General features: G+C 40.5%; 1 protein-coding gene across 1 annotated transcript; it reads left to right on the forward strand.

Moving 5' to 3' along the window:
• Positions 1–585: 585 nt before the first annotated feature.
• On the forward strand, positions 586–18,899 carry col9a2 (procollagen, type IX, alpha 2). Its single transcript, XM_088404651.1, has 32 exons — positions 586–734; positions 2,074–2,148; positions 2,881–2,916; positions 2,994–3,056; positions 4,965–5,018; positions 5,578–5,613; positions 6,689–6,712; positions 6,791–6,844; positions 6,927–6,980; positions 8,449–8,499; positions 8,569–8,625; positions 8,688–8,741; positions 10,071–10,124; positions 10,217–10,270; positions 10,710–10,763; positions 10,846–10,899; positions 11,809–11,862; positions 11,952–12,005; positions 12,092–12,145; positions 13,790–13,834; positions 13,918–13,971; positions 14,043–14,096; positions 14,369–14,422; positions 14,494–14,565; positions 14,797–14,832; positions 14,939–14,983; positions 15,232–15,264; positions 15,566–15,712; positions 15,798–15,852; positions 15,934–16,122; positions 16,199–16,276; positions 17,685–18,899. The coding sequence occupies exons 1-32, from the start codon at positions 663–665 to the stop codon at positions 17,888–17,890; spliced, it is 2,076 nt and encodes a 691-aa protein (XP_088260777.1). The 5' UTR covers positions 586–662; the 3' UTR covers positions 17,891–18,899.
• Positions 18,900–19,747: the final 848 nt, after the last annotated feature.

A 19,747-nucleotide genomic window follows, 5' to 3' on the forward strand; every position in this document is an offset into this window, starting at 1 on the left:
ACGTCCTTCTCCACACAAAGAGCACCTTTAAAACTTTTGAAATTCAGCACTTTAATGATTGATGGCTTTTAATCATTTGAGTTTTAGGAGGGCAGTATTTCTGTCTCGCCTCAAGTCCAACTGGAATCGTGTGACTTTGCTGCACTCCAGTGGTTGCAAAAAGAACTTCATGTTATTTCGTGTGACAACTTTAGGGGTCACTATAAGGTCATTTCGACTTTCCATTTGCTTTGCTCTGTTTCCAAGGGAAAAAAAGAACTGTAATTAGAAATATGACCACTAGAGGTCGGTGTTTTTCTATTTAAAGAAAAACGAATGTGATAAATTGTCATTAGGTGAATTCACCCGTTTAACGGATATGGGAGGAGCTTGTGCTGCTCGGAGGGAAAAATGTGAACGATAAACATGAAGTAATCAATAAGATGCAAAATATGCGCTTGCTTCTTCTTAGAACGTCATTTTTACCCCCTCCTTCAAGCACCCCTTTGTACCCTCTCCTCCCAAGTTGGATTTTTTCCAACACACATACCCACCAGCACCCCTACCCCCACACCTACTCCGAGGCATTTTTTTTTTTTTTTCACCCCAGTCGCTCAGTGCTGGCCTGGAACGGAACAGGGGAGCAAGAAGATTGGATTTGGTGAGCCGAGGAGAGAAGGACCATGGCTTCTCTCTCGGTCGTGCTGAAGTCCTGGGTCTTACTGCAGACACTGTGCCTGGTTCTGGCCCAAGTGGTAAGTGGACACCTGCTAGAAGTTCTTTATTCTCAGGTGGGGGCGGCTTTGGTTGGATTTTGAGCTTTTTACAGTTGAAATGATGTCATGTGGGAATTTTATGGAGTTGAAAATATGAGCATGAAATGGATTTTTTGTTTTCCTGCAGTGGACGCAGAGTGAAGCGGCTTTTACTTTTTGGGGGCGGTTATTATTGCCATCTCATTTGATCTTTTTTTTCTATTCTGCGGTTTGAAGCGAAGAGCATTATGGATTTTGCGGTTTCATGGGTGACGTTTTCCCCCAAGTTTCTTTTTCAAACAAAGAAGATTTTTTATTTTTTTTCTCAAGGAAAAGCTTATGGCAATGGATGTAAATCTATGGGCAGACACACACACACACACACACACACACACACACTCACAAACAAAAGTCAATTTCACTCCCGAGTGTGAAAGGTCCCTATTTGAAATGACACCAACATGCCATTTTTTTGGATGCTTTTACACCGAAGGAATATACTTTTTGATTATTTTTTTTTTCCTTTTGAATATCTGAAGCATCGGAATTTTGGATTATAGAAAAGTCTCACCTGGAATGCTCGCATACATGAGGACAAAAATGGGGGGGGGGGTGCAGGGGGGCCACCTGAGTGACTCCTTTTGCCATAGTCCAATTAGTCATTTTTTATCTCTTGATTATTATTAATATTTATTGAAACGCGTTTATACATATCCTCCTGAGACCCCACTTTTTTTATTTGTGTCCACTGTCGTGTCCATTTGGTCTTGACGGGAAATTTGTCAATATGTATTGCATCCCGGCCAAACACATGAGAAATCATTGGACAACAATGTCTTCTAATAATAATTATTAAGGTATCTTATTTAATTAATAGTAATTTTGTGTTTTCAAAAAAATGAATGCATTATATAATTTGATCAATTATAATGTGCCATATTAATTGTAGTTTTTTTATTTTTAATATTTATATTACTATTGCAATTCTTTTTTATTTTAATGTCTCATTGAGCGTTTTTAATTGAAGATGGACAAACAAAGTATGATATTTTTCTTGCATTAGAAAATTTCATATAAGCATTTCCTCCTGAGACTCAACTTTTCATTTTTGTCCAATACTGTGTCCAATTTGTCCCAGCAAGACAGCAAAGCTCTACCTCCAAAGAGGACGCAAGGACATAGTAGCCTAGCTAGAATGAGTCAAACTATTTGGACCAAAAATAAATATTCTTTAATGTAGACTCAAATGGGTCTCATGAAGATATTTCATAAAAAAATTATAATACTGTATACAAATCCACATATCTAATGACTGTTTTCTACTTTTCTCCACTTTCAGAGAGGACCACCTGGACCTCAGGGCCAGCCAGGCCCGCCAGGCCCTTCAGGCACTCCTGGGTCGGATGGCATTGATGTGAGTATCTCCTGGGTCGCTACAAAGAGCATCATTGTGCCGGGGAAATACCAAGCTGGCGCTCCGGTGCAGTTCTAAAGTTTAACCAGTAGAGGGCTCTGTAAACGCAAACATTCGGTTTCCACAAAGGAGCCCTGTTCCCAAGCAGAGAGATGTCTTTGAGAAGGGACCCTTGGCAGACATGAGGAAACCAATTTTGGTTTGTGTCACAGTACTGTGATACATTTGAGATTTGGGGGGTTTTCTGAGGGAGGGGGGTTACAACAACTTCTGCAGCTGTCAAACAGTAGCTGTAAAAATAACGCAATTTTATAACATTTAGTAGATCTTCTAATATATATATATATATATATATATATATATATATATATATATATATATATATATATATATATATATATATATATATATATATATATATATATATATATATATTAGCACGTCCACCTCACAGTTCAGGGCGCCCACCTGTGTGGAGTTTGCATGTTCTCCCCAAGCCTGTGTGGGTTCTATCCAGGCATTCCGGCTTCCTCCCCCACTCCAAAAACATGCATGGAAGGTGTATTGGACGTACTAAATTGTCCCAGCCTTGATTGGATGTGTGAATGGTTGTGTGCCCTGCGATTGGCCGACTGCCTGAAACCAGCTGGGATAGGCACCAGCAAGCCTTCAACCCTCGCGGAGATAAATGGCGCTAGAAAATAAATGGCTCAAATGTTCTTTGTTTTGCAGGGAGACAAAGGTCCACCTGGTCCTCCCGGTCCACCAGTAAGCGTGATTATTTTACATTTTCAACATATGTCAAGTTATATCTTTATTTACTTAAATTTATTTCTTATTTGTAGGGACAAAAGGGAGAGCCAGGACAACCGGGTCCTGATGGTGCGCCAGGAGAGAACGGCATTGATGTGAGAAAATGGAATGTTTACTTCTTATTTTCTAGCCTTTAGAAGCCTTTCTAGCCCCCCCCCCCCCCCCCCCCCCCCCCCAGAAAGTCTTCTGGGGGGGGGGGGGGGGGGGGCATTTATGAGGACAATAGTTGCATTTATGACTAGTAAGACCGCAGAGCAACATTTTAATGGACGGTTGTATTTGTTGTTGACCTCGGCAGTAAAAAGATTGTAATGCGCACATAAAAAAAAGCTAGCAGTCATATATGAATACAAATGTTGTTTTATAAGGCATAACTACTGGATTTAATCGCTAATGAAAAGTTGAAATGATTCATTGCAATAGGGATGGTCAGTGGCTTTTGTGGAAGCCATTTTTGTGAGGTTTTAAGTATATTTAACATTTATTTACTCATTTCGGATTAATAGAAGCCTAGTAAACTGCATTTATTTGTTCAGTATTTACTGGGATTTGTGACATATTCAAGAAGGGGGAAAGAAAACACGGATTTTGGATTTCTATTGCTAGTGGAATTTCTGTAGTTGGTTGAATTCGTAATCTGAGTGCCACATGATCACATGCTGACTGATTTGTGCTCACACACACACTTATAACTGGTTTTTCAGAGGTAGTGGGGACATCTCAATGACAACACATTTATTTTTTGTCTTTAACCTTAAGCATTACAACAAATTATCTCACAGCGGTGCTTCTCAAATAGTGGGGCGGGACACACTTTGGGGGGGGGGGGGGGGGCGTGAAAAAAAAAACTCCTTTCAGGCACTGATACAATTATTTATGATATAAATTCATTTTTTATTTGTTTATCTTTTTTGTTTGTATTTGTTTTATTGCCTACCTTATTATTTGCTCAATTATGATATGTAGTCTGCTCGGGGAAGTGAAGAGAATAAGGATTCTATTGTGTGATATTTCTATGCATATGACAATAAAACTCTATCTATCTATCTATCTATCTATCTATCTATCTATCTATCTATCTATCTATCTATCTATCTATCTATCTATCTATCTATCTATCTATCTATCTATCTATCTATCTATCTATCTATCTATCTATCTATCTATCTATCTATCTATCTATCTGTCTATGCTAGCTAGCTAGCTAACTTTTTATCTATCTATCTATCTATCTATCTATCTATCTATCTATCTATCTATCTATCTATCTATCTATCTATCTATCTATCTATCTATCTATCTATCTATCTATCTGTCTATGCTAGCTAGCTAGCTAACTTTTTATCTATCTATCTATCTATCTATCTATCTATCTAGTAAGGTTATTTACTTATTTTTTTTCTACTTTAAACTAAGCTGTAAACCTGTAAATTAACAGTTGTTGAAAGTTGATTTATTATGCTACAGGTTTTGGCGTACTCATACATTATTTTTAATAGCTAATAATCTTATTTATAGTCATTGGAGTGGTGTTGGGGTGCAAAGGTTTTATTTTTCTCTTTATTAGGAGGGGTAAAATATAAAATATAATTGAGAAGCACTGCTGTAAGCTCAACCAAACCTCGATTCAAAGCTATGCTGTAAAAGCAAGTCTAGTCCCTCAAAACTTGCAGGGTCCACCAAAATGTTCCCCACAAAGTCAAGCTCAAGAGGTCCTCGCAAAGTCAGTCAAATCAGGGATTCGGCCCCCACCTTGTGGCAAAAACCAAGACTACACACACACACACACACACACACACACACACACACACACACACACACATCGTCTTTAGAGATTTTAGCCAGTAATCCTCTTTGGAATCTCAAATCTCTTGTTTGTTTCCTAATTACCAGGAAGAACCGTGTCAAGTTGAATCAGATGTTTGATTATTGCAATGTGAATTCGAGCCTCACGTGCCTTCCTCACCTTTGACCCCCACGCACATTCTCTTCTCCGTTTCCAGGGTTTGATTGGCGCAAAGGGTGACCGAGGTCCAGTTGGAAATCCAGGTCCAAAGGCAAGTGTTGCCATACAGATCTGTGAAAATACCATTAAAATATGCGCCTTTAAAATATTTATAACTTGGAAACTGAAGGATCCCCGTCGGGAGTATTTGATTATAACTACGGGTGTGATTTACAGGCACTACATTTAATAGTGCTCGTTAAGGTGTTGCAAAGTTTTTGCTGCTGGGTTATGGGATTTATAGCAGCTCATATCCATATATAACACCAATCTACAAAGTAACCCGAATAGATGACACATGAATCAGTTGGAGTACATTGTGAAACATTAAAAAAAAAAAAAAAAAAGCATCTGAAATGTAATGGAGTGGAAGTAGAAAGAGGCGTTCAAGTGAAATAGTGGGTACCGCATTGTACTTAAGTCATTCATTACCGGAAGGAAATTGAAAATGGTAATTGCCGCTTTTCATTTTCGGCAGGGTTGTATTATGAACGAGCCTCATTACCAATCGCTCATTAAAACCGCCGCGGTCTTGTTTTGTCCTCGTTTTCGCGGCATCTTATTTGTTGTTGATTCTTATCGTTATTTGTTTTGTTTTTTTTCACCGACAGGGTCGGCCTGGTTTAAGCGGTGAGCCGGGTAGACCTGTAAGTATCCAGAGATTATTATTATTATTCACATTGCTAATATGTGCAATGCTAATGAGTTCATCTTCAAATAAATTAGTAATCAACATTTTTAAGGGGTTAGTTTCTCGATAGGTTTCAATTAATGTAGCTTGAAATATGAGCAACACGTCGTTGTTTCTCATATAAAGTAATACTCAGGCTAATATATTACTAAAAGACTGTGTTTCCTAGTTTACATATGCTGAAAATGTAATAGCAACGTTTGAAAAATGGCAAAATGCTCATATTAGAGTTGACTCATGTTCCAATTAGTTTGCTCTTAGTTTGAAAAAAATAAAAGGTTCCTGTCCTAACATTAAAAAGCATTAAATTTGACTTGGCGTTACCTGCAGAAACTCTTTTAACATTTTATATATGACCACAGAGCTTGATCAGTGGCTCGCAAATGGGGCAACGAGGACCTCTAGGGGTACAGAAAGGTACTCCAGGGATATATGAGATTTTAGTATATGTTTTAGTGTATTTTACTCTTAAAGACTGCATTTAGCCTGATAATAAAATTGAATCGTGAGTTAATCCAATTTCATAGTATGGTGTTTTTAAAGTTAAAAAAAAAACACTTCTCTAGACGCATTTTTGGTTTTTTTTGTCTTTTCTGGTTGGATTGTAACACTGTTCATAGCCAGCAGGGGGAGCGCCGCCTCCATTTAACCGCCATCAGCCCGATATCACTTCCAGAGTTATTCAATGTCACGGTAGAAGAAAGTGGGAGTGGGTGATGAGTGGCGAACAAGATTTTGTGCCGTGGGCCGTCCTTCCCGCACCAAGGCTCATAGACTTAATTATATTGTTTATAATTAATTACAAAGCCAAATAAACTGCAAATGTACAGTCGATTGAAGCTTTTTTTCTTCATGAAAAATTATGAATCTCTCATGCTGACACTGCACAGGCATTGCTGATTTATTCAATTACAGCTGACTTCTGGTGGGAATTTCCTAGTTTGTTGTGCAAGGATAAAATGGATTTGATAAAAATGGGGTGCCACTTGTCGTGAAATGCTTTTGACTACTTGTCACTCTTTTTCAAACAGGGACCTGGCCTGCCAGGACTTGCGGTAAGTTTAGGTTTTAATAGATTGAGATATATGTTGTTTTGGCGGGGAGCATGGGATTTTATTGTGTTCATTTTTCAGGGAGCTCCGGGGCCAATTGGGCTTCCTGGGGAAATTGGACCAATGGGACCAAAGGTAAACAAACACTTGTTAGGATAAACACTTTTTTTCTATTTGGTATTTTTTTTTTTTTTTTTTTTAATTTTTATTTTGATAGGGTTTGATGGGACCACCTGGACCTCCAGGACTTCCTGGGGCACCCGGCAAGACAGTAAGTTCAAAACCTTTGTTTTTTGACTCCTATTCAATTTTTCTCTTTCAAGGGAAAATATTTGAGTCGATTTTACCCATGTAGATTCCAAATATATTGTATACCTGCACTATTTTGAGGTCAAGTCTTAATAAAAACGTTCTGTTATGTTGCGAACCAAACTGACCCATTTGGAAGTTATAAAGATTGATATGGTTCGGGTTTTTTTTTTTTTTTTTTCAGTATAATATTCCTCCTCGGTTTAATAAATATACCTTTTTTAAAATTAGAAACAAAATTAAAACCTTTTTGGTAAAGAAGCAAATCCTGGGTCAAAATGACCCAATAATTTATTGCTGTTTCTGAGCTGGAAAAAGGAAGTTGTAATACTTCTTAGTTAGCAAAATACAGTACACCCTAAAACATGTGTAAAATTACACATGACCCCGGGTCAAATTGACCCAGGATCTTACTATTCCAGAGAAACAGTCCCACGACTTTACGTGTGAATTTGTAATAGAAAAAATGAAAAAATATACAGTATTTTTTGACGTGTTTGGACAAATATTCACACCGGTTTATATTGAACTCGAGATATTTTTGCGATTATTGAGAAATTCACATCCATCACTGGTTAAAACAGAATATTAGATTTTGGTTTTAAACATTTCTGAGAATTGTTTTGTTACTTAATACACCACGGGTCAAATTGACCCAGGATCTTACTATTACAGAGAAACAATCCCACGACTTTATGTGTGAATTTGTAATAAAAAAATGAAAAAATGTACTGTATTTTTTGCCGTGTCTGGACAAATATTCACACCGGTTTATATTGAACTTGCGATTTTTTTGCGATTATTGAGAAATTCACATCCATCACTGGGTAAAACAGAATATTAGATTTTGGTTTTGAACATTTCTGAGAATTGTTTTGTTACTTAATACACCACGGGTCAAAATGACCCAGGTCCTTTTTACTGTTAAAGAGACACACTGCTATAACATTGACCCCAAATTCAACATATATTCCTCTATATTCAAGTTATTCTGTTTATCAGAATCACTGCGGCGTTCAAATGCACCACACAGGGAGAGCGCCATGAATCTTGCACGTGTCCCTGCGGAGCAAGCACTGAAATACCAACAGTTTTGAGTAGGAGTCTTTCAAGCCTATTTTCCAAGGGTAGACGTACTCTCCCGCATGCATCCGGGGGAGGAAAGGGGGAGGGGGAGGCCCTTCAATGAGAGTGATGTTTCCGGCTCAGGGGAGTGTATTTGTTTAGCTTCAGTGCTGTCTTTGGGTAAATACTCCATCCCCATTAGATATGTGCGCTGTCTCTTCTGACTGTAGCAAAAGTACAAAACCTCAGTGGAGACTTTTCCCTTCCTAAAGCAGTCTATAAACAACGAGGAAAAACGTTGCTTGAGCAACTGTTGCCAACTAACCGAGTGACTCGGTCTTTTCGTTGTCTGTTTTTCAATCTAGGGCCCACCGGGGAAGTTCATCGGAGGAGAAGAAGGAAGTGCCGACTTCCAGGTACAAAACTTTATTGTACATAATGTCATTGCTCAGTTTTACTCACAATTGTCCCTCTCTCTACAACAGTGTCCTCTTAACTGTCCAGCAGGACCTAAGGGCCCACAAGGACTTCAGGGAGTCAAAGTGAGTGTCCTTCAGATCAAAACATCCTAAACATGTCGGTCTGACGTAAACTTACTCCTTAGGGCCACAAAGGCCGTCCCGGCGTTCTCGGAGACCCCGGCAGCATTGGAAAACAGGTAAGCTGCGCAATCTCTCGTGTTCATACTGCACAGTCTCACATTCTCACACACTATTCAGAACCGGCAGAGGAAAGGATTAGTTCTAATGAAGACCCCCGAGGCGCTTGACTGGCGCTAATCTGGCTGTGGTAGTCGGGTCTGGCAGCGCAGACAGCGTAAGGGTAAAAAGACGGCCAGGAGAGAGGATGAGCTAATCATGTGCTCACCTCACCTTGCTGTTTTAAGCAGATCTAATGAGGAGGCTGCGAAATGTTGACCGGAAGAAAGTCAGACCCCAGGTAGCGGTATTCGTCCATTTTTTGGACTTGTATTGTTCAACCAGGGGTAAATAACTCAATATATGGACGGGTATCATCCCTCATTATTTATTATCATTTACAAAGAAAAAACAAAACAAAAAAAATCTTTAGGGTAGTGAAGCTAGCTGTCCTCAAAAATGTGCTTTTCAGGAGTTAGCACGATAAATATTGCCCAAAAACAAGTCTTACTGTTTAAATTCCTCTAACAAATAGTTTTCACAAGTATTACGAAACCATAATGTCGAAGTGGTACCAGCCAGGAGGTAAATACGACACTGTAGCATTTGCAAGTTGCGATGATGCATAAGCTAGCTCACCTTAGCTTAGCACAAAGAGGTTGTTCGTCACTTTTCAGACTTATCCGATCCCAGAAATTAGCCTGTGACATCATCTCACTGACGACAATTAGATAATCAAATTGTTAGACCCATTGGTAATTTTAGAAAATTTTTGGGACTTTTACTATCCAAAGAATATGCAAGAAAAACACAGTATATATAATTTAGTTGTGTCCATTTTAGTGGCGAAAGTTAGACATTTTATTCTTTCTTGTAAAAAATAAATGAAAATACTACTCATGGGCTAATGTAGCCGTTTTCAGGAGTCGTCCATGCTCCATTGTCGGACGGACTCCATTAATGACAAAAATAGCTTAGCATGCTAAAAACATACAAACAGAAGTCTTAAACAAAAGGTTTTAAAGAGTATTGCTAAATCATAATGGTGAAGTAGTACCAACTAATAGGTCAATAGGATTAGCAAACATATGCAAATTGCGAATGAAGATTGAGCTAGCGTGCCTTAGCTTAGCATAAACAGCTAGTCAATCTCTTTTCAGGACAATCTCATCTCTGAAATGCAGATAAATTTAAATTATTTTAGTCAGTTTGAGGAGTTTTAAAAAGTTGAAATGCTTGAGGTTCGTTTCTGGTGCCTGCATGCGTCTTTTCAAACATGCTAGCTACCTCGTTATGATTTAACCATTACAACAGCAGCCCTCAATTCAATCTTTTTGCTCATTCTCCAGGGAATCAAAGGAGAAGTGGGCATGTCTGGAGAGCAAGGCATCCCAGGACCATCGGTATGAATTTAATTGTATAATCCACTCAATTATTCAGACTCTGATTATTCTGATTCTAGAGGGTCTCTCTAACTTTTTTTTTTTCTTTAAAGGGTCCAATGGGCGTGAGAGGTTATCCAGGAATGATGGGTCCCAAAGGAGAGGCGGTGAGAGACACAACTTCTTCTCTCGTCTTCATCTAACTTTATTGTCCACTTTATCTTTCAAAGCGAGGCTGTTCTCATTTTTAGATGAGCTCCAAGTAGGCACAGTAGGACCTGCCCCCACTATACAAACATCATCCATTACCAGCAATGGGGACATATGGAAATGATGCCACCGCACATCTCTCGCCTCCTCTAATGAGTCGGGGTTATCTGGGTCCGCGGTGTCTCCATATGTAGTTAATGATCCTCTGCAGCAATCTGTCTTGGAGTTAACATTAGCTGCGTTAGCCAAGTTAGCGCCAAAGCTAAAATGGCCACTCGCTTTCTTTGTAACTCCCATTAGTAGGATGAGCCCAGCACTAATTGCCCCTTCATCACAATGAAGAGTAGGCGACCATGATCTCCAGCGATTAATAGCGCTTTTCGCGCTTCTCCGTAGGGACCTCGCGGTTACAAGGGCATCAACGGACCCGTAGGGATTCCCGGACCTCCAGTAAGAACCCACACAAGCACAGGTTTGTGTTGATGCAGAAAAAGAAGATGCACTCATTTTAGGTGATCCGTTTCACTCTCAGGGTGAGGAGGGACCTCGGGGTGCACCTGGAGAGGCGGGGGACAAGGGAGATAAGGTAAGTTACTGTAGCGGACAATTTTGCTTTAAAACCCTTGTGGCATTGTTACAATTATGGAAATTCTTTTGATTTCTTTATGATATCATAAAAGGAAAAAAATGCTAGGGAACTGAAAGCATGTATACGTTTAAAATGCAATGATTCTGACACTTCAATGTGATTTCGGCTGGACGTGCGAGATTTTGTGCACAAAAACAATTATTGTCCAAAATTTGGACCGTATCAAACTGTTATAATTCCAATTTTTGAGACGCATTTTAATAGGGTTTATGACAGATTTTCCTGTGATTTTTGCAACATTTCATTGAGCGCCGGTCAAACTGGAAAATTCTTTGTTGCCTCGTGTTTCACCTCAAGACAGAAGGTGGCGCTAGAGACCAGTTAATGGCTCTAAGTGTCATCATGTTACAGACTACAAAGACAGATAATAGCATTTTTCAAGTTTTTGCGGGTGTTAGTAAATTTAACCTACAATTATATGGATAGAACTGATTCCACTGAGCAATTTGAGTGGTTGAAGGAAAATAATATTCATTAATAACAAAACAAAAACAATTATTGTCCAAATTTTGAACCGTATAAAACTGTTATAATTCCAATTTTTGAGATGCATTTTAATAGGGTTTATGACACAGATTTTCCTGCGAATTTTGCAACATTTCGTTGAGCGCCGGTCAAACTGGAAAATTCTTTGTTGACTCGTGTTTCACCTCAAGACAGGAGGTGGCGCTAGAGACCAGTTAATGGCAATTTGAGTGGTTGAAGGAAAATAATATTCATCAATAACTTTAATTATCACGCCTTTAAATCGCATTTGCAAATGCGCACAAGGGTTAAAACGAATCAAAATGTTGATCCTGATGTGTGATTTGAATACGTTAACATTTGTTTGGTTTCCTCCCGCAGGGCAGCCGCGGCATCCAGGGCCCGCAGGGCGCAGTTGGCAAAAAAGGAGACAATGTGAGCTGTTTTTTGTTTTGTTTTTGTGCGTTGGGCTTATTTTGACCGTGCCAATTGAAATCCACCGGCTCATGCGTCTGCATTTTCAGGGCCTGCCCGGTATTGATGGAAAAGACGGCACACCTGGCATTCCTGGAATCAAAGTGAGGGCCGGCCTGCTGTTATCGCGATGGGAAGCTTTATGGTGCTGGGAAAGGACTTTTCTCGACTCATTTTTCTCTTTCCGCAGGGTGGGCCCGGCCAAGCTGGGATGCCGGGCCCCCCCGGGCCTCAGGGAACAGCGGTGAGTGATTCGTGACGGCAAAGTCATGAAAGACACATGCAAACCAGATTGTCCGCCAACGGCCATTGTCACGCAGGACACGTAGGCAATCGCGGCAAATGTTTCCTCCCCGAATCAACAGGGCCGGAACACACCGGCAGAAGGCAGCTGGTATATTTTGCTATTTTGTTTTCTGGGCTCTCCTCCAGGGGGGGGAAGTGACCCTATAACCCGAGTTGTTCTAGAATCTAAACTACCGCCAGGAAGCCTTCTCGCTCCCGTGACATAGTGATTTATCACAATAAAACCGGTAGCTAGTCGCATTTGTGCGCGTGCAGTTCTGACTCGGGGGTAATGGAGCATGAGATGCAAGCTTTGCTGGGTGGTCATTGCTGTGACACCGCTCCAAATACCGCCACGTAATGCCGTGATGCATATCATCATAATAAGCGGGATCATTACGAGGAACCTCCTTGAAGGTTTATGGCAATGCGAAAAAATAGCATTCGCCAAGTGCGTGAGGGGTATTTCATTTACTGACGTGACGACCGTCGCACCCGTGAAAAAGCCGAATTAACTCATTCAATTTCGTCGACGGGGAAAAATGGCAGCACGAGAGAGATTTGATTTAACCTTTTTCTAACCCTTGTGCGGTATTTTTTTTCCAATCCTTGGATCTTTACATCAAAGGCATTTCACATCAAAGGGAAAGCAGTAAAAAAAAAAGCACGAGGGAGCTGACATTTCACCCAGATGGTGACACGTCAAAGTGCAAAATTGTACGACCAATTAGCGATCACGCTACCAGGAGTGTGCAATCCCTGTGTTAGAATATGACCTAAAAAAGATCAAAATACTGCACAGGGGCTAATCTCACTTAAAAATCTTTGAGAAAAACCTCAACCAGTTTTTTTTCTTTTTATTATTATTTAATACACTATGTTATTGAATATAGATATACAATAACAAATAAGTGGATTTGGCTTTTAATTTGCGGTAAAAGTGTCATTCTAAAGAGTTTTGCTGTGTTTGGACCTAGTCCCGAGTTGCGGCTGCAATTTTTAGTTTCAACCATCATGAGGAATGGCGCCGCTTTCTTTTGTCAATCACCAAATACTTAGAAATTATCGTTGAAATAAAACATCGTCCATTCAATCTCGGTCAAATCCAGAATGTTCTTGAATTTTGTTTGGTGCACTGCTTTGCTAATGTTAGCACCATTGATACTATCGTTAGCCGTTGCTTCAGTCGCAACTGGATGCTTTGCATTGATGTGGTAAGCTAAACTTTCTGTGGTAAGCAAGTTCCTTCCTTAAGTTGTTGTTGGGGCGTTTTTCACTTAAAAACAACAACTTTAAATTGCTCGTCCATTTTCACGTCTTCCTTCTGCCCTCCCACCCACTACAGGAGCCTATTGGGTTGTGCCAAAACAAAACGACAGCCAATCAGGGTCCAATTCAGGGTGTGATTGACGTTTATTTTCCCAAGCACAATAATCCCTTTGCATGAAAACAGATTTAATCAGCATAAAGGCATATTAAAATAAATAATAGGATATTAAAAAAACAACCTTTAACTCTGATTGAAACGACTTAATGTAATGATATATAATTAAAAATAAATGTCAACATTTTCATCAATTTTTCTTCTCATTTCTTTCCGTAGGGATTGCCTGGTAGTCCCGGTACCAAAGGTGGCCCTGGAGCTAAAGTACGCCTTTTACAAAATTCCAATTTATATGCACTGTTCATTTCGTATGTTCAACATATGTCTTATTCTCTGGGCCTTATTAGGGCGAGCCCGGACCCAGGGGCCCCGCCGGCATGCCTGGTGCCCCTGGACCTCTGGTAACGCACAAGACAAATCACATTTTGAAGCATTACACTCTTATAGTGCACTTAAAATGACTTGTTGCCAGGGTGAGCCCGGCGTGCCCGGTGAGGCGGGTATGGCAGGAGTTCCTGGCCCCAAGGTGAATCTAAAAGTTTATCGTACCCTCCCGTGACCCCGCCTATTCATTTGCGTCCACTGCAGTTGACATTTGTCTTCGTTACGTTGTCTTTTGACTCGTTAGAGTTATGTAATAAGTCCAAGTGTGCTCAGTAGAGCACATCCTGGATTGTCCAGTGTCTCATGTGTTTGCTGTCTCGCTGAGACAAATGGACACAGCGGTGTGCACAAATAAATAGGATGGGTCTCATGAGGACATATCTGTCAGAGTCCTCACCTTATCTTCAATCACAGGGAGACAGAGGTCAACGCGGTCCAGTGGGCCCCCCGGGAATCGTCGGGAAACCGGTAAGCTGCAGTCTAGCTTTGCGTTATATGTTATAAATTGCCAAATAATTTTTTTCATACTTGACTTACAGGGAGGAAAAGGAGAAAGGGGACCAATGGGCGTTCCGGGTGCTCAGGGCTTAAGTGGAACCAAAGGAGACAAGGTGTGCTGAGAAATATATGCATCTCGTCCGTTAGGGGGCAGTGTTTACCCGTGTGTAAAGTCATAAATCCAGAGCATGAGGCAGCACTATTAATCACCTCAACATCCTCATTGTCCTTGTCTTAACGATAAGGTCACATCTTTTTTACCTTGGATTTCTGTAGCTAGGTTGATGCTCGCTTGAATCAATGCTAACAATTTACGCATTTAAATCCATAAACATCTCTCTCAGGGATTCCAAGGAAAAGGTGGGCCAAAGGGAGACATTGTGAGTATCAGTTTTACTTAATTAAACATAAAAAAAAACACCCAAATGCTTATTAGCGTGTTCGAATATTTCTTCTAACCTTCTTCACATTTTTTTTTCAATAAAGGGTGACCCAGGCGTCGAGGGCTTGGCTGGCGAGAAAGGCGAGAAGGTAAGAAAACAATTAGTGCCCAATTGAAAAATGCTTCAAGTCGAAAAAAGGATAAACATTGTGAAATACCAACACTTGTAGGAATTTGATAAAAAGGTCAGACGTGTCTCAAGGTAGCCGAGAGAAGTAAATATCAGATATTGCTACAACTTCACCAAAGTTGAGAAGAATAAAATCAGTAGTGGTGGAGGACTCACAAGTTTAAGTGGGAAAATGTCTCGCTTCAGTGCTTCATTTTGCTTTGGCAGGGTTTGTCTGGAGAACCTGGACCTAAAGGACAGGTGAGCTTTGTGGAATACATATTTTTAATATCCTCCTGGGACCCAGCCAACTCATTTGCGTCCATTTTGTCTCAGCAAGACAGCAAGCTTGTGACATCCTTGGAAAGGCCAGGATGTCCTCAAATAACCCTACTAGTAGGGTAGTAGACTCAAAATAAAAATGTCCACCACAGTGGACAAAAAAATAGGCTGGGTCTCAGGAAGATATGAAATAATATCACACTTACCTTACTTGCATTGTTTTATGTCTTTGTTCATTCATCTTGCATAAATTCACCCAAATTTGCTGATCTTCATCCAGCAAGGAGTGAGGGGAGACCCGGGACACAACGGTCCAACCGGAGACCCTGGTAAACTGGGTGACCAGGGACCTGCTGGACTGCCCGGTCCACGGGGACTGAATGGAGTGCGAGGTGTGCCTGGCATGCCGGGCATTCAGGGGGCGCCGGTGAGTTCAGTTTCTTCCTGATGCGTTTTGCGGATACCGCGCTCGCGTTTGGGAAGTTCGGACATTTTTGGGTTCTTCTCCACAGGGACGTGATGCATCCGACCAGCATATTATTGAAGTAGTGCTGAAGATGTTGCAGGGTGGGAAATTCACAGATTTTTTTTTTTTATCTGTCTCCGGCGATGGGATTGAAAGAGTAATAAATATTTTGTACGAAACAGAGAGGCTAGCAGCCGTGGCTGTGAGCGCAAAGAGGGCAGTGCTTGGTGGAGCCGGTGTAATGGGACCCCCAGGTCCTCCTGGACCCCCGGGACCACCTGGTCCCCAGGGAACACACGGCATACCTGGTTCTAGGGGAATTCCCGGCATGATCGGAGCTCCTGGCCAGATTGGAAACACGGGGCTTAAAGGTAAGAAAAATTCCAAAGATCCGACAATTGAATTAGATCGCATCGGAGGAACATGGATTTTCTTTCTTGTCGACAGGAAAGAGAGGACCAAAGGGTGAGAGAGGAGATCCTGGTAAACCCCATCAAGGACCACCAGGACCCCCAGGAATTCAAGGCAAGAGAGTGGGGGTCACCTGAGATGGTGGAGGACTTTAGGCATGAGTGTGAATATTAAACTGTTACACAGATTTTTTTTTTTTTTCTGGAAGGGGGGGGGGGTGCCACAGGAGAGCCTACTTAAAGGCATTTTAAAAGCATCATTAACTTCAGTCATTGAACAGATGCTCTTGAGTGATAGCGTAATAGGATTCCAACAGCAGAATCTAATTTAGACCGCCGTGAACACACACATACATCACACAATTTAACTATATGCGTCCATACAGGACAACCGTAATCGAAATTTCAAATGTAGTTCCGGGAAAATAGTCGATGAGCACCCAATAACTCATTCATCCGCAGCACGATTAACTCATTCAATCCCAGAGTCGCATTTCATCGTTTTTACACTGCCAGTTATTTACAGTTTTTTTAAAAATAATTAAATATTGTCCTCCTATTCAGCCAATTCAATTGTTGCGTCCATTTTGTCTCAGCCAGACAGAAAACCGAATTGCTTTCCAAATAAACTCGGGATATTATCGAAAGGACAGAATGTCCTCTACTGAGTACTTAATAGAGTAGCTCCAATGAGTCAAAAAGTATAGACTAATGTCCTCTACATTGGACAAAAATGAATAGGCTGTGTCTTGGGAGGATATTAGAATAGCGAAGTCTTTCTTTAAAGTGATGTCCTAAATTTCATGAGATTTTAAGAAAAATGCGTATTCACAGTCCTAACGAATGTTGTTAACATTGATTTTCGACTTGTATCCTCCTGAGACACAACCCTATTCATCTGCGTCCACTGTTGTGTCCATTTTGTCTCGGCAAGACAGAAAAGTGGATTGCATCCCAACTAAACACATAGGACATTATTGGAAAGGATAGAGTGTCTTCAACTAGTACACTAGGACTTTAAATAGTTCCAATGAGTCAAAATCTATAGACTAAAAACAAATGTCCACAACAGTGGACACAAATGTAAAGATGGCGTCTCTGTAAAAGATTAGAATAGGTCATTTTTTTTTTTAAATTAATTTGCCATTAATTTAATTAGAGTTTAAGGAAAGTAAAATATCCGCTTAGAAGTTCGTCCCCAGTCTCTTCATCTGTGTCCATTCTGTCCATTTTGTCTTAGCAAGACAGCGAAATGAACTGCATCCCGCCCATACACATGATACATCATCGGAAAGGCCTGGATGTCCACTACTGAGTACAGTAGAACCTAGTAGGCTAGTTAAAATGAGTCAAAAGATATAGACCAAAAACAAATGTCCACTAGCGTGGACACGGATGAATAGGTCTCAGTACATGTAGCTGTCAATTAATTTATTAAAAAATTAATGTAGATTTAAATTCGCCAATAGTTTTGAATAAATGCGCAATTTGGTTAGCTATCAATGTTTTATTGTTTTTTAAAGGTCCCCCTGGTGTTGACGGCGTGGCTCGAAACGGCAGGCCAGGCGAGAGAGGCCCTCAAGGATCAGCCGGTGAGCCGGGTCATCCCGGCAAGGCCGGTCCGCCGGGCCTGCCGGGCTTCTGCGAGGCGGCAATGTGTCTGGCCGCGTCGGCGTACACTTCCCCCAGACTACAGGAGGCGGGAACCATCAAAGGACCCAACGTTTAGAGTTACGTCTCCATTCACCAGTTCATGACAATGGAGAGAAGGACAGAGACCACTCTTCTCACTTGAACATCATGAGAAAGGGGGGAGGGAGTACACGGAGTGGATGTACAACGACTCCTCCCCCTCCCTTTTTTTTTTTTTTTGAGACAGACAACCCGATGGGATGTTCTCTCTTCCACCCGCATCCTTCCGAGTTCCGGTCCAGTATTCCCAAAATACCACAACAATATCCCCGCGAGACCCAGCCAAATCATTTGTGTCCACTCAATTTTGTCTCAGAAAGACATCCGAGTGAATCGTCATCCTAACCGGACATGTGAGATATCGTCGGAAATGCCGGGATGTCCTCACAAGTCCGAAAATATGAAACCAAAAACCAATGTCCACTACAGTGGACACAAATGAACAAGGGGGTCTCAGGAGGATTTTTATAAGCTGAGAGGACCTGACAGCAAAGTCGAAAGTATTTTGTCAGTAAGATCACGGCTGATGCCTTCAAAAATATGCAAAAGGACTAATAAATAAATCTGAAATGTGCTCTCAGTACAATATCGTTGTAACACGTATTCTTGCCAATTGTAAGCTTGAGTGAAATCTCTCATTCACCCGCCCCCCCCCATCCTTTCTCCATTACCCGCTTTCTGCCCAAGTCTCATTTTAGAAACTAACGACTACTTTATCTCTTCCTCTTGTTGCCTAGCAACGGCATATCCCAATGGGCACTCCCATCTCCCACAATGCAGTGCTGTAAATCTTTGTAAATGTGTGTTGATTATTATGTAGCGAAAAAGGAATGGCTTACGATACGCACCGACGCAAAAAATCCAGAGATTAATATTTCAGAAATAATTCTTATTTCTGAATGTGCTTCCTGTACCAATGTCAGCCTTCCATAGGGTGTCAGCAGTTCCATGAATGATTGATTTTCATTAACAGAAGTTATTTATTGTTCTTAATATAATCAAGTGTAAAAATAAAATAAAATAAAACTTTCTTTTGGGCTGTTCAAGTCAGAATAAATCAATAAAAGGAACCTTTTATAAAATCCACTGTTATTTTTTAATCGATAAAATCTTGTCCCTCCATTTTCCCTCCAATTTTTTGGGTGTATTTTTGGTATACACATTTGTTTGGCAAATTTCGCATACGTACCGTATATTCCCGAGACCCCGCCTACTCATTTGTGTCCACTGTAGTGGACATTTTCTGTCGATATTTTTTGACCCAATTGAGCTAGCCTAGGATATGATATCTTATCTTAAGATATCTTTCACCCGCACAAGTACAAGGCGACGATATTCAGTTAAAAGGCTCAAACTTTCCAAGAGACACACAAAAACAATAACTGGCCAATACAGAACAGTAAAGCCTGTTGGCATGCAGCCGCTGTGGGGCCCTCCGAAATCTTAGCTAAGAAAGAAAAACGCAAGGGATGAGGGGAAATTAAAAAAAGTTTTCTGCCATGTCCCGAGTGAAGGCTTTAGCATAAGCCTGAAAAAAAAACTACTACCGTACTTTCCGCTCTATAAGGCTCACCGAAAACTGTTTTCATATGTAAGGTGCACCACATTATACAGCGCATAGAATAGAAGCTACAATAGTGGCTGGGCTTGTGTTATGCATCCACTAGAGGGTGCTGCGCTAAAGCGAACTTTTCAATCAGAAATGAAGAATAAAGTTGATTTGTGGAAAGTACTATACTATCTGAATAAAGGCCAAAAAATACCTCAATTACATTAAAATAATTTTTAGATCACTCTTTTAAGAGTTTAAAAGAGTATAATTATGATTTAATTTCGGATTAAACTTTTTTTTTTAAACCAAATTGCAACCAAAAACCTTAAAATATATTGTTTT

Source organism: Hippichthys cyanospilos, chromosome 21 (assembly GCF_059441005.1).
Source record: "Hippichthys cyanospilos isolate Australia breed blue-spotted pipefish chromosome 21, RoL_Hcya_1.0, whole genome shotgun sequence".
NCBI classification, from domain to species: Eukaryota; Metazoa; Chordata; class Actinopteri; order Syngnathiformes; family Syngnathidae; genus Hippichthys; species Hippichthys cyanospilos.

Excerpts from the sequence above, each read along its gene's own strand:
- col9a2 (XM_088404651.1), top strand. The coding sequence starts at position 663 with ATGGCTTCTCTCTCGGTCGTGCTGAAGTCCTGGGTCTTACTGCAGACA. Across the intron at positions 2,149-2,880 it reads CTGGGTCGGATGGCATTGAT|GGAGACAAAGGTCCACCTGG; the intron begins GTGAGTATCTCC and ends TTTGTTTTGCAG. Across the intron at positions 11,863-11,951 it reads TTGGCAAAAAAGGAGACAAT|GGCCTGCCCGGTATTGATGG; the intron begins GTGAGCTGTTTT and ends CTGCATTTTCAG.